This window comes from Scleropages formosus, chromosome 7 (genome assembly GCF_900964775.1).
Source record: "Scleropages formosus chromosome 7, fSclFor1.1, whole genome shotgun sequence".
NCBI lineage: Eukaryota > Metazoa > Chordata > Actinopteri > Osteoglossiformes > Osteoglossidae > Scleropages > Scleropages formosus.
In genome coordinates this window covers 14,698,089-14,713,634 of record NC_041812.1, presented here as the reverse complement: position 1 = coordinate 14,713,634, position 15,546 = coordinate 14,698,089, and the positions used below count along the sequence as shown (strand labels likewise).

General features: G+C 40.0%; 1 protein-coding gene across 1 annotated transcript; it reads right to left on the bottom strand.

Moving 5' to 3' along the window:
* Nucleotides 1–132: 132 nt before the first annotated feature.
* On the bottom strand, nucleotides 133–14,058 carry LOC108926575 (endoplasmic reticulum aminopeptidase 1-like). The gene is made up of 17 exons (XM_018739314.2): nucleotides 13,494–14,058; nucleotides 13,093–13,231; nucleotides 9,718–9,852; nucleotides 9,493–9,613; nucleotides 8,529–8,683; nucleotides 7,787–7,900; nucleotides 7,469–7,603; nucleotides 6,950–7,081; nucleotides 6,720–6,874; nucleotides 6,528–6,607; nucleotides 6,102–6,285; nucleotides 5,439–5,595; nucleotides 3,585–3,769; nucleotides 2,829–2,996; nucleotides 1,510–1,650; nucleotides 541–622; nucleotides 133–372 (listed from the first exon to the last, which is right to left on the bottom strand). Exons 1-17 carry the CDS (start codon nucleotides 13,988–13,990, stop codon nucleotides 148–150), a joined length of 2,805 nt encoding a protein of 934 aa, XP_018594830.2. The 5' UTR covers nucleotides 13,991–14,058; the 3' UTR covers nucleotides 133–147.
* Nucleotides 14,059–15,546: the final 1,488 nt, after the last annotated feature.

The window sequence follows — 15,546 nt, the reverse complement described above, 5'->3', positions numbered from 1 at the left end:
ATGACATAATTTTATTCAGATAAAATCAAATACCTATTTTATCAATATAATTTATTGCTATAACCTTTTATTCATTAATTTGATATTATTGTATACAGATGAAAGCATGTAACAGCGTTAAGGGGATGGGGTGGTATGTTTATAGAGCTACAGGTGAAAGCGTATAGTAGCTCCCCACTTAAAGCGATAGGTCACTTCTTTCGGGCAGCGGTGGTATGCCTTGAAAGCTTTGGTGTACACCTTCTGTAACCAGGCCTGAATGGGTCTGGCATGCGTCGCATGCCACTGCTTGTTGATTTGGATCATTTCTAGGGAGAGTTTGACAAAGGACATATGGCCAAGGCGCTTCTGAATGACAAAGAAGTCATACACCTGGACAGAAAAAGAGCAGAAGCATGAATGCAAAAAAAATTGACTTCTTCTTCAATCACAATTATGTGAAAAACAAGGAGTCACTTTTTTCTATATTTTTTTTTATTTTTCAACTTGTAATTAATCATATGCTATGCATGACACTGTCACTGAATCTGTTTTACTTACTTCGTTATATTTCTCAAGGCAGTTAAATTTTGATGTAATGGATGTCACAGTACTAGACAAATATGAAGACCCTAAAGAGAACCTGGATGACAAGAATGAGAAATGGTTAAAAACAATATTTAGCATTAAGTGCCAAGTCAGAAACTGTTCCTGTAAAATTAAATTGAAAACATGCTGTGCCTATGGAAGTATAATAATTTACTATAAGTACTGTCAAGCTGAGCAAATAACCATATTTCTACAGAAATACATTTTAAGTAAAAGTTGACAAGTAGTAAAAACTGACAAGTGAACCAATGCTATACATGTACTATAAATGTCTAAATTTAAATTTTGTTTCCATGATTTACAGATGTTGGTGTCGATACTAACAATGTCTACTTGTAAAAGACCATTCTGCTGCAGAATTCATTAGCATCTTTAACAATGTAAAGATGCCGTGTTAGTAACTTAAAAATGCTCATTATGAAATTTCAGTTAACTATTTGTTCTCTTCCAAGTGGAAGTTTAAGCAGGTGACACAATAGTTAGAACTGCTACCTCTGGACTCGGAGGTTGTAGGTTTGAGACCTACTTCCTGCTGTAGTTGCACTGAATAAGTAAGGTAGCTCAGTGTAGTAAGTTGCTTTGGACAAAAGCATTAGCTAAGTGAATAGATGTAAACTTAATTCTAAAGTAGTGGTTCTTAGCCTTGTCTAGGCCATGGACCCCTTTGAAAATTCATTATCATCACACAGGTTAAGATTATGTAATAATGGCATAATCAAATTTTCATTTAATTTTTTTTTTTTTTTACTTTTTTTAGTGAGACTTCTTTTCGAAGCATGCTTGTACTTCATGAACCTCCTGAAGTCCATCTACCCAACCCCAAGGGGTCCATGCATCCTAGGTTAAGAACCCTTTCTCCAAATTCAAAACAACAAACTAATCAAGATATATATGTACACAGTTTATTATACAGTTACATACTTCTTCAGCAAAGTGTCCCAGTTTTGCTGCAAGAATTTCCACACAAGCTCACTGCTGCTGGGGCGATATGCTAATTGCTCCACAACAATAGCAAGGTCCTGGGTCTTGATTATATCATTCCGTAGAGCTGCTCTTAGCAACCTGGGAAAAAAGCACTGTCACAGATTCAGAGACACGTTGTGCTCATAAATTGAGGAACCAGTGTATATAATGTGAGTGGGTGGGTGATACAAGTCTCTGGAGCTGAACCTGAGTGAGGGGCTCAGGCCTCCAGAATGTGACCTGACTGGCATCCTTGAACCCAATGAGCTGAACTGTGAGTCAGCATGTGTGGGAGATCAGGCAAGAATCCCCATGCCAGAGGAGCCACCAGACTGGGAGGGAAAGACTTTGACCTCCCACCCACTCAGTACTGAAGTTGCTTGAGGCCAAGGTGGGCCTGAAACTGAGAGAGGGGATGTGTGAGAGGGTGGGCAATGCAACTCAAGGCAGGAGCTGCTGCTCTCAAGGACCCACTCCACCCTAAATGAATAATGACAGCCAGCTGCATCCACTTGAGGAGGATTTAAAGGACTTGGAAACAACTGGCCTAAAGACTTGGGGAGCATTTGATTTTAAGGGGTATATTTTTGCTGAAGTTGCCATGTTTGTTTTCTTTGGACACTGCGTTTTTAACAATAAGTTCTGTTTTGGCTGGAAAACCATGCTGTTCGGTGCCTTCAGTCCAGCCATCGTGACTGCTTCTGCCCCACAGCCAGCCACAGCTCCTATATATAGACTCACCCTTTGTACACCAGGGTTCTGTACAATAACAAACTGCTACAATAGCGCCTCAACAGTATAAGTGTCTGCGTTTATTGCAGCATGACATAGCAGTGATCTTGAGAACTTTATTTCTTTTTATTGTGAGCATCCATGAGCTGACATCAGAATGTCTCCATTCAGGGCGTACCTTGTCTCATGCCATATACTCTTGGATAGACTCCAGAACTCGGACTCAGCATCGGACAAGCGGTTATCAATAATGAAAAAAATTCTTGAAAATATAACATCAACGGACAAACTAGAAATGATGTTTTCAAATATCATAGAATATGCTAGTGTCATTGATGTCAAGTAGATCCTTAGAGTGCAGAGAAGAGTGTAACATAGGTCTATATAGTTCAGAGACGAATGTCATGCAGATTTAGCGGTCCAGGCCAGCTGAACAGAAGTGTACTGTATGAGCTACATTCAGAGTCATCATTATACTTGACAGGGAACATTAGTGTGGTTCCCCCACAGGCATAGGTGTACAGAGTGTAGAGTGAGCTACTTGCCATGTTCTCTTCTTTTGACAGGAGGTTTGGCAGAGCGCTTTTAGCATGATTAGCTTCTCTTTGCTTGAGACAGCCTGCTGGTACTTTTTCAGCAGAAAGTTCCATTCTGTGTGGCTTCCTTTCCTGATACCCACACGGAATATCAGGGCCCTCAGAGTCCGGGGTAGACTGTAAAATAACAAAATGACCGACATGCATTTTGGATGTAGTGGTGACATCCCGCCCCCAAGAGACACTAGTTTGCAGATCGATGACAGTCACACTGCTTGGAAAAGACAGTAACGCCCACTGGAGATACTGTCACCCTGGTCAAGAAATTTCCACTTCTTCTTCTGCATTTACAGTATGGACTAACCCTGCAGTAACGGACTTTGCCACATAAAAAAATTCAGACAGAAACTGAATGGATGTTTCTTAAACGATTCTTCGAATACTACTTGCTATATGATTTGCATCCTGATAAAACATAGTTAAAAACTATCTTCCAGTGCAAAATTTACCACTTATGGACAACACGAACAATTGCTGAATCGTTATTTCATCATCTTATTCCACATTCTCTCTTAGAATACATTTTCTGCACCCCCCAAACTTAATGCGGTGAAAGCCACACCTTTGAATATCAACATTCAGCTGAATTTCAGCAAGATAATATATTTAATATTAGAATCAAGGCAAAAATAACTAGCACTGAAGTATGTGAGCGATTACGTGGCATTCCCTTCTGTCACCCCAGAGAGAAATCACATGTCTCACGGATGGTTCCCATCCTTTGCCATCCAGAAATGAAAGAGACGCAATGCCTGCCGTCCTGTAGCTCGAGAGGGCCCTCCGGAGGCCAGGGCCAGCAGTCTGGCTCTCTTGTTCTCGTCTGATGGAGAGCCTCCGTCCTCCCAGTGCTGGGCCAGTGCCAGCTTTCCCAGCATGCTCCACACATGTTCCTAGGGTAGGAGACAAACATGTGCAATCACACAGCAGCCAAAAACAAGAAATGCCTCGAAAAAAACGGCACATACATACATTCATCTGTTATCCGTAATCTGTTATTCAGAGCCACAGTAATCCAAAACAAAGAAAAAGCATGAACCATATAACATATGAGGCCATTGTGATGAGATGACCAAGCGGTTAAGGCAATGGGCTCTATTATGTTTTGCAGGTGTGGGTTCAAATCCCATTCTTGTTGTTAACCAAATGCGTTAGATGAGTTTGTGTGTTTGTGAATGGTTTAAAATAAAGGAGACGGAGTGACATGTCCAGTGGAAATTGTCGGAGGATGCAGTTTGACACTATCAATTCAGGGCAGCTTCTAGTTTAGGGGGTAAAGCTTCTACCTTTGGCTCTAAAGGTTGCTGGTTCATATCTTACTTACTGATGTAGTAATTTTGAGCAAGGTACTGACCCAGTAAAATTGCTCAGCTATATGAATGGGAAGTTGTTGTAATTAGCTTAATAGTGTAAGTTGCTTTGGAGAAGAGTGTCAGCAAAATGAATAAATTTAATGTATTTCACATCATTTACTGTAAATTTATTTATTTAGCAGACAGGTTTCTCCAAAGAGATTATTATTAACTGATATTTACATTTATTCATTTACATTTATTCATTTAGCAGACGCTTTTGTCCAAAGCAACATACATCTCAGCAAAAGTACAATTTATGCATTACATTAAGAGAAAGAGACATATCTGCAGACATGTGACTCAAGTAAACCTAGTTTGTTACCTACCACTTGCTGAACTGAGGTTGATCGATCGAGTAGGTGCATAAGACACAGGATAAACAAATCCAGATACCCTCCCACCAATTTTTTTTTTTTTTCCAAGTATTATAAGATACACAAATGAGCAAGTATAATGCCAGAGTAATGGCTAATAAAGGTTGTACCTGGGGATTCTTATGGAGTTACAATGCATGAACAGTTACACCGTAAATGAGCTAGAGAGATCTTGGGCAAAGTGGATCTGGAAAAGGTGAGTTTTCAGACCCTTCTTGAAAGTAGACAGAGTTTTCTCAGTTCTGAGTGACAGGGGAAGGTCATTCCACCACAACAGAACTAAGAACCTCCATGCTTTACCTTTCCTGCACAGGACCACCAAGAGAGCAGAAGTAGATGAGCGAAGGGGCCTGGCTGGGGTGTAGCGGTTGATCAAGTCTTGTAAATAGCTGGGAGCAGTTCTATTGATGCATTTGTACAAGTAACCAGGGTTTTGAATTTGATTCGGGCAGCTATAGGAAGCCAGTGCAGAGAAATGAGTAGAGGAGATACATGGAGCGCTTTATATATATGCTGATATATAGTTGACACCTTTGTCCCAGGTGATTTACAATGCTAGACAGATCGCACTCCCTGCTATTATTCTCCCATTTATGTGGCAAAGCAATGTAAAACACTCACTCAGGTTTGGTCACAAACTGTAGGTTTGATGACAACCAGATTTCAGTCTACAATATCATTGATGCAAGGCAACAACTCAGTTTGTTCAGTGTTCTCTTCAAAATAATTAGAAGGAACTATTAATAGGCACTATAAAATTACTAATCATCACAATGTTATGTTTGATATAATAATATGACATTTATTAAGGTTTAAGATTTTTTTTTTTTTACCTTTAGCAGACGTACGGTGCAGGGTTGTCTACTGAAGGAGAATCTGACCAACATGTTGGTCATGTGACCCAAGAAAACACTTATTGGAAGGAATTCTTTCTCGTTCCTCAGGAACAGGCTGAGATTGAAGGCTGCACTGTGCTTCACTGAGCCCTGACTGCAAGAATACAGTTATCAGAAACAAAAATCACTCAAGAAGCTCCTTCTTGAACAAAAGATTTCATCTAAAGCAGGGGCATTTGACCCTGGTCCTCGTAGTACCACTGTTTTGCTGATTTTAATGTTGGTTGGTTGGTAATTATAACTGCTAGTTTATTCACATAATTCAGACCTCACAGAACAAAATGTATACGTGAAGGACTCAACAGACTTTTTCAAAAGTGTGATTTATCTTAGTCTATAAAAATGAAGTGCCACAATACATACAAATTTCTTTTATTTTTATTTGTCCTAAAGCAAAACTAAAAACTATGTGCTTAATGCTTTTCAATTAATCATTTAAAGTAAAGGTCTGAAAAGCAAAGGATTTCTAATATAATCAATATTAGAATTATTGAAATTAAAGAAATAAAGTAAAAAATCTGCAGTTAATTCAATTACAGAATTACAGAAATAAGTTGTACTAGTGCCAGAGAAAGGTATGGTGCTATTTGGATGTCCTACCCAGCTAGATGGAAGATATCATCCAGAAGTCCGGCTCTATCAGCCCCGCTGAAGACATTCGGCTCTCGATGCAACTGGGCAACCAAAGCCCACAGAGCGGTTTCCTCATAGAACACCCTGTAGAAGCCAGTGGAGTTTACGTTGGCCTTGATCCAGGAAGCCTCATGCTCAAGAATAATGACCTCTGAAAGACAATCAACTCCATGTGACCTTTGGTTGCAACGTTACTCAGTTTTGGTTAAAGATGAGAAAAAAAAAATTGAAACTAATACTTTTTAAGACCAAATTAAGATAAAACCATAAAAAGATTTAAAACTCTTAAAACTCAAGCAAAATAAGTACCCTGATGCTGACTGATGAAAATCTCTCTGTGTAATCTAAGCAAATAAAAAAACTATAAAAGTGATTTGTCTGCACATGAGTCACCTTCTTTACTGGTCATTAAATGAGTGATGGCTTTAGATGAATTGCTTGTGTAGAAACTGAATGGAATCTGCCAGAGTGACCTGATGAGAAATACAGAAAAGTCAAGATTGCTGAGATTTTCAGTGGATAATATAGTGATGAAAACAGAATATACCAGAGAGGTCATAGGAATTAAAATGTTAATTTCAGTACCTCGTGTCATTCTGGGGGCTTTTGGTAAACAGTTCTTGGTGCAGATGAATACTAGTCCCCTGGATCTTGATGGATACAATGGGATAACCCCTCTGCGTGGTCCATGTGTCCATTAATGCTTTCACATTCACAACCCTGTCAACCACCAGTGCCATCTGAAAACCAAAGCACTGCCTTGTGAAATGTGACTGATTTCTGCATATTGTGCATGGGGAAGAGTTACCACATACCTGGGACAGGGCCACCCACAGGTCATCCTGCTGAGTACTGCCATATCGATGCTGTTGCAAGTAGTACCGAATCCCACTGATGAACACACTCTCTGTCAAGAAGTCTCGAAGCATGCGGATTACACTTGCACCCTGAAAAATACAACAGTCCATTAGTGTTGTTTATCCTGCTTTCTAGACGTCAGAAGAAATGCATGCAACATCACAACTAGTCGTTGGAAATGGGTTGGAGAACAACACTCTTTTCCTCTACATGTCACAGCAAGCATCTTTTGTACAGAAATAATAAATCAGCTGATATACGTTTTTTCTGGGCACCATTCCATTTTTTGAAGTACATTACCAAATGTCTGGCAAAGTGCTTATAACTTTGTAAAGTGGAGTTCATAGTAAATTTAATGTACACAAACTGTCAAGAAGGAAAAAGTTGAGAACCTAGAGACCTATGAGAAGCAATATAAAAATGTCCTGTGAAAGCACTATTTTCATCTGGAATGCATTGAATTAGGTCTTCCTAACCTTGGAATAGGAGACGACATCAAACATCTGTCGAATCTGTTCTGCATCACTCACTGACACAGAGATGGGGTGGGAAGTTATGAAGGAGTCCCTCTCTAGAGCTCTGAACACATTCACGACGAGAAGTTCATTCTCCTTTTGTAGAGCAAACACACATTTCAGATACATTGCATGCATTACTAGGACAACCAACATCAGTTCCTGTGATAAATTACAGAACAGATTGGAGGACATGAAATAGAAGTTGCAGTAATGAAATGACGTATCAAACCAGGAGATATAAAGATCTTCAAGAAGAAGAGTGGGCTCCTAACTCACCACTTTCCAGCTAGGCTCTAACTGGTTAACAGCTGTGTACTCCATGTAGCTGGCAAAGCCCTCGTTTAGCCATAGGTCATTCCACCACTTCATAGTGACCAGGTTACCAAACCACTAGATGGACAAAGAGGATACAGCAGTCCTAAGAAACTCCATTTCTTGAGCAAAATGGATTGAAAGTCTTACATTTATTCATTGAGCTGATACTTTTCTCCAAAGCGATGTATGATGTTAGGGTACTTACACAGCTGGGTAACTTTCAGTGGAGCAATTCAGAGTAAGTGCTTTGTACAAGGGTATTACAGCTGGAGATGGGAATTGAACCCACAACCTTTGGCTCTAACAGAAAACACTCAAACCATTACACTACCAGCTGCCCCCATCTAGTCTTCCCACAATCACTTATTTGGAAAACTTGGAAAGCTGGGGTGGTGGCTGATGAAGTTTATATTAAGTAGAGAATGAACCAATGGGAAGGAAAATTTGTTCATAGTCCACACACTGCATGTTTCAATATGTGCTGTGCAGCTGATGTGAACTAACCCTAGTACCGCACCATAGAGGGGAAGGAAACTTGGTTTTCTGGAGATATATGGATAATGATAACCACCTAATTTAGGCACAGCTTATGTATTTATGGATTTTGCTGAATAGCAATCCTGTGGCATTGCAGGAACAACACAGCCTATACCTGAAAAGCACATCAGGAAAGAGTACATAGAAAGAAAAGGGGTGTCAGTGCCTGGTGGGCGAGCTCATGGGCTGTCACCAGGCTGACCCACAGCTGGCTCCTTAGCGTGTCGGTCTCCTGCTCATAGAGCAGGGATGTCTCCCTGAAAGTCAGCAACCCCCAGTTCTCCATTGCTCCTGCCTCAAAGTCAGGGATTGCAGCCAGATCTGTGTAAAAGCAAACACAGAATGCATCATCATAACACTTACGTTCATATCGCTAGCAGTGCCATCTATGACATTCGTGACCAAAAGGCTTTGCTAGAACTCCATCTGATATTATCTTTCCATGTTTTCCTTTTGTTGTATCATTGTATTTCATTCTTAGCTTGGTGGCATAGTGAGTAGCACTGGAGCCTCGCATTTCTTAGGTTGTGGGTTTAAAATCAGCGCAGTCTTTGTGGAGTTTACATGTTTAGTATATGTCCATGTGAGTTACCAGCGGGGCCTCTGGTTTCTTAACACAGTCCGAAGATGTGGCTCCACTGAACTGGTGGCTCTGACTTTCTCATAGTATGTGTCTATGTGAGTGAATCTGAATGTGATTGCCCTGTGATGCATAGGCATCCTGTCATATGTGTGCCTTGCCTCACGTCCTCTGCTTCCGGGATAGACTCCGGGTCACAGAAATGCTGACTCAGACAAGCAGTTGTGAATAATAGATGGATATTTTGTTTGATAGTAAGTACTATAGATACACAGACATATGAAGAGATATGGAAACAGATAACCGTAGCTCTCATTTTTTGACTGAATCTTTTAGACTGAAAGAGAGTCAGACAGGCTAATACACAGATAGATGGATCTGATTTCTGATGGATCTGATATGAATTAAATGAAATGTTATCAGTGGAAGCAGACTATTAGGAGATTCAGCACTGCTGAAATATGTAGCTATTTTACTTTTGAACAAGTTGCTCGGGAGTTTTTACTTGCAGTACACAAGCACGCTTACGGGGTAGACATTTATACCCTACCTATTTTGGGGAGAGGGTATGGAATCTGGAAATATTCTTCATAGAAGTTCAGAGTCCTTACAGCAGTGGTAAGAGCATAGTAAGTCTGGTTGATCTGGTGGCTTGGGGCAAACACGGACACCTGCCAATGACAGACCACAGTGACGCCACTGCCATTTAACTTGGTGCTTTTCAGTGGATCTGATAGTACCTTGAGGACAGCATAGCATCACAGACACAAGTCACCTTCAGTCCTCGTTTTGTCTCCGCAGTGCTAAAGGAAAAGTCACAGACCACAAAAGCCACTAAGTAGGTGCTCATCTTGACACTTGTCAGATAGTGGTCTTCTTGGAGCCCATCTGGACGGGATTTTATGGATCCCTGTAGGAGACAATATTAGTTTTATCATTGCTTCACAAAGTCGGTTCCATAAGGCATGAGCCCTGTGAAATTCAGACTGAAACTAGCAGAAATAGTTCCCATAAAGTGAGGCATCAGCAGTAACTTAAGTTGTTACTGTATATAAGCAACTTAAAGGGTGAGCACCTTCTTCCACAGCTAGCTTTACTATGGTGAACACAACTCAAGTTTTGGCATTAAAAGAGTACTCGTATAAAAGGTTGACAAGCCATGAGCTTCAGCCAGGAGCAAATCTGGAAACTTTGACTAAGTGGAGCAGGAAGAACTGAGCCTTCCTGCGGTTTGAGATTTATAAGGGTTATGCTTAGTAAGGGACAGTAGGTGTGTTCAAAAAATAATAAAATTTCTCACATCGTCAGGTATCACAGGATCAAGGCTGGAAAAATTAACAGGAGGCACAGTAAACAGAAAATATTGTCAAGTATGAGAAATTTGCTTTCTGTGTAACTTTTAGTGTTAGAAGGACAAACCAATGTATCCATGCATCCATTGTAAGTCGCTTTGGAGAAAAGCGTCTACTAAATAAATAAATGTAAATGTAAATGTAATTCTAACATACTTTTGACACACCCGGAGAAGAATGGATTCTCTTGAAAAGGCTATAATGCTTGTGAAGGTGTGAGGAAAAAGAAGACACAGTCTTTCAATCCTGAGGACATGAGTGGAGGACAGAACATTGTGGAGGTATTATATATATGTGTCTGTATTTTGGAGTTGCAATATATGGAGGGAATGACATGGTGTGTAAAACAAAAAAACTTATTGTCCAGTACACCTTATAAATCTTGCAGAATGCACTACGGGGGGGCTTGAGTTAACATGAAACAATAACAGGACATCTAATAATTAGAAATGGAAACGTTTTAAATAAAAGAGGCCGACGAACACCAATGTACACAATACTGTCCGTAAGTAATATTAATACTCCAGTCATTTTCCATTCTTGTACCTTGTGTCACTGAGAGTTTATCTGAGACTGTGTTGTCACACGTGAGATGATTAGTATTTTTAATGCAAGAAAAAATCTAGTGTGCCTGCCTAAAGCTGGGACTGCATGAATTAAATATACATATTTGAAAGAAAATAACTATTTGAGATACAGAACAGAAAAGGCTGAGAGATAAACACTGTATAATGTGTCAGTGCCTCATCTTTGCTGGAAAAGCAATGAGCATCAACACAGACTGACCACATTCATTCATCTAGCTGACACTTTCAATACAAGGGCAGCACTTTTAACCACTCTACTACCAGCTGCCTCTACTATATATCTCTCACATGTGTAATATTGGGGGGGGGGGGGGGGTATGGTGATGTGGTGTGGTGGTGCAGCAGGTTTGGCCTGTGCCTGCTCTCTGGTGGGTCTGGGGTTCAAGTCCCATTTGGGGTGCCTTGCAGCAGATTGGGATCCAATCCCGGGTGTGTCCCCTCCCCCATCGCTGGGCTAGGCTCTGGCTTGCTGCAACCCTACTTGGGACAAGCGGCTTCAGTCAATGTGCGTGTGTAATATTGGAAACACCGAACTGAAAGATCAGAATAAAAACAATAATTAGAAATTATGTAATAGGGATGCAAGAGCAGTGGACCAGTGTACCCCCTGTCAGCATTACATTCAATACTTCTGGGATGGGGTCAGGTTCACTATGACCCTGCTCAGAAAATGTAGTTATTGAACTTGGATGGATGGATAATAGGGATGCAAGATTTGTTAAAGTGCTGGTTGAATTACATGTAACTAAAGAAGACTGAATTTTACACAGTGTGTTATGTTGGGGAACAGGACTGAAATGTATTTGAAGGTACCATGAAGATGCTCATTTTAAGGAACCTTAACCTTCCACATAACTCATGTCATGAACATTTGAGTTGTGAATCTTTCAATATTGGAACATTGTCCAGTGTATGTATTTATTTTTAAATGCTTTTTTCTTTCACTCTAAAATTTTCTCAGAAATTCCTCTGTTGCAGAGTGAATATGACCCCTTCCACTTGCTGCCACTAGTTGGTAGCAAAAAAACACCACGAAGGTACAGGAACCGAGGAGGTAAAGGACTGCCTTGATTCCATGCATTGCTGCAGTGTTTGCTGTGTGTTCAACACTATAAACAGTGGCCAACAATCTTCTTTGAATACGGGTTTGTCAAGGGGATGCGTTTTTATTTTCAGTCATTTTACAATTAGTTTCAGCTTCAGTGTAGCTCAAAGTTAATGAAAATGTTATGTCTTACAAAGCAATTTTATTTTGTAGTGCGATATCCAATATATTTGCAGATACTGAGAAATATCAGTTTTATTAAGCATGTATCGATTGTGTAGGTGATAAAGTTGAAAGTAACTCCTAGCTGACGCACATCGTCAATGTTCATGTGAGGTCAATGGCATTGAATGAGATGTGGATATGACGCATTTTTATTTTCAGTCAGTTTAAATGAGTTTTAATTTTTATGTATTTTTGAAGCTTAAATGAACTATAATTTTAAATTAAAGTGTCGTGCAGTGATTTGTGGCTGTAATGTTGTTGAGGATACATTCAGTAGAGGCTGCAGACACTGTAACCCTCCACTGGACAAGCAGTTGCTGGATATATGGTGATGTGGTAAAAATGACTTTCAAGCTAAACCAAGTGACTTTCAAACAAATCAAGTTGAGAACAGACTTCAGGCCTCAGTTGTGTTCGAGTAGTTGAGAATCTAGCATATGTTCTATTATAAAATCTTTTATTGATGTATTGAATTTAAGTCTTTTATTGAATTGTTTCTGACAGATGTGTTTTGGTTGCTGATGTTGAAGTTCCATGCAAAAAATTTTAAAAATTTGTTATAAGATGGTTATTGTTCCGTGGAAAAAATCATCACAGATGTAAGGCTGTTTTAAATGGCAGTATCCAACGTAGGTTTAAAGGTACATCTGCCTTGTTAGCTAAAACTATAGCTGCATCTAAATACTGAATGGGGCTTCCAAATTTTTACTGTAGCGTCTAGCTTTCAAAGGTTTACGTTTTATAGCTTTTTTTACTCATATCAATCTCTGTGTCATTTTACCATCTAAGTATTATTGCATACTGGAAGCAAAGAAGTTGTTTATAGTTGGGCAAGAAAGTGGTTGTTACTACCCACTGGAACAACTGAAGGAGAAGGTGGCTGCTTGAATGAAATGAAAAGCTTACCCTGTGCCTGGTCCCAGGACCCATTCCTTTCTCACCTTGGGCATATTTGAGAGAGTGATGTACTCCCTCTCTCGAACAATGACGAGAGAGAACACGGCCTTCAGGCTGGGTTCATCGAAGCAAGGGAAAACCCTCCTGGCTGACGTGGGTTCGAAATGGGTCGCCACAAGGGTCCTAAGTGCCAGGAAAGAAGATTACCCCTTCTGTCAGTGTGCATGCAAACATCCGGTTATCCTGCTTCCTTTGTGTTACTATTTTACTCTCTTAATCACGGGAAATTACAGGGCAGTCAAAGTGAACATGTAGTAAGAGCAAACATGAACACTGCCTGGTAGCAATGGTAAAAGGCAAAACGAAGTAGGTTTACTGAAACCTTTAGCTTAAAGAAAAGATGATAAAGTTTGTTGCTGTACTAACTCTCCATCCACCAGCCCACCTGGTAGTACCGTTGGGCATCAGATAGGAGGCTTTGTAGAGGCCAGAGAAGCTGCTGGACATGGTACTGTTGTAGGTGATGGAAAGCTGGTACTTGCGTTCTGTTTTCAGGGTTGTTTTGGAGAGGAAGGCTAACTGCTCTGTGGAATGAGACTCCACCATGTGCAGCGCAAGCTTCCGCTCTTCCAGCAATATAGATGTTAGGTCCTCCAGGATGACGCTTTGTACTCGCAACCCCTTACTGTGTAGCACAATCATGTTGGTGTCATTCAGCACCGTCACCAGGATCTGGACCCGTCCCATAAAGGTTTCCGAGGCGAGTTCAGGGTGGATGTAGAGGAAGTAGTGGTCCGGCCGAATGTCATTTGGGAGTCGTGACTTGTTCCATGGAAACGGTTCACTGGACTTCGAGAACTTCTGGCTGAATATTTCAGCCATCGGACACTCCCAGACTAAGCTGAGAGAAAGCAGGAGATAGTGAGAGAACCACATATCCATCTGGAATAGACCTCTCCCTGGAGACCACCTAGAAGAGTTAGATCTCACGAAGGCTGAGAAAACAAAACCTCCACTTGGTCAACAAATGAATGAAATCAAAGGAAAAATAAAACAATTGAATTAAAAAAAAAAACTGAATTCATCCAAAGAATCAGTACTCTTATCAGACATGGAGCAACCGATGCATCAAATGTAGGGTAAAAGGAGGTATAAGAGCGTGAAGTCCATCTGAATCCTTCCACCAGAGTGTTCTGCACCAGGTGTGTGTCCTACTGCTGTGTAGGACCTGCTGGAACAGCAGACACATCAGACAAAGTTAAGCTGTCACCTCATGGCACAGGAGATAAGTTATCATGGTCACCCATTTCCAAGGCAAAGTCACTGTCCGGAAGCAGCATACATCCAATGGTTAAGGTGCTTACTGTAGGGAACCAGAATCTATTGATGTTTTTATCATCAGTTTTACTTTTTAAACATAGGCTTAGGCTGGACTGTAAAGCTGCTGTGCATATGGCAGAACAACCACCGCCACGATGCAATGTAATATGTACATGCCACTATTCTTCTCATGAAAAGTATTTCAGCAGTTACTTTGTAATGACAGATAAATGAGATCATTAAACCATTTTGTCATCACTGAAATGTTGCTGATGTTTATGTTTATGGTGCAATAAAATGTATCCATGTAAAAAAAAAAAAAGGCGTATTTTTTATCACATTATTTTAAATATGTACACATACATAATACAGACTTTACACATGAAAAATAACATCCTTACTCACATTTATGTATGCTTTAGTGTAGATGTGATGAGCACATAAAGAAGTATTATTCTTCGTTTCAACCAAAAGCATCATTTGCAAATCAAACAGCATTTTTCACTGCAGCTCAGAACGGAACCAATTCTTACCCTTATGAGGAGGCAGGAGAATAATCTCATTTTGTGGCTATGTAAAAACTGTGTGCATAAGGCAACACCTTTGATAGAAGAGGGCTGCAGAACAGTGCAGTTGAGCATGACTGAAATCAAGAAGAAAACTCTACAAAACCTTATACATTAAACTTTTATCAAAATAGCACTTCTTATGTTCTACTTGACATCACATAATGAATTGATTTTGACAATCTACAATACAGGTGGTCCCGGATTTACAATGGTTTGACTTACAATTTTTTTTGACTTTACAGTGATGAGCTATCGATAGACATTTGGTAGAAACTATACTTGGAATTTTGGATTTTGTTTTTTTTTTTTTTTTCCACCTGGCAAGCGATATGCAATGCGATACTCTCTCGCGATGCTGGGCACCGACAGCGATTCGCATCTCCTATTCAGTCACACAGAGGTGTATATTAGGTGTATTAAATGCATTTTCGACTTATGATGTTTTCAACTTACGATGGGTTTCACGGAATGTAACTCAGTTCTAAGTCAGGGATCACCTGGACAGTAAACAAATTTTGTAATTGCAAAGTTCATCTACAAAACATCTTTTCACATTACATACCAACCTGAATTGAAACTTAAGTCAAAGAAACATTGCATTTTTCTATA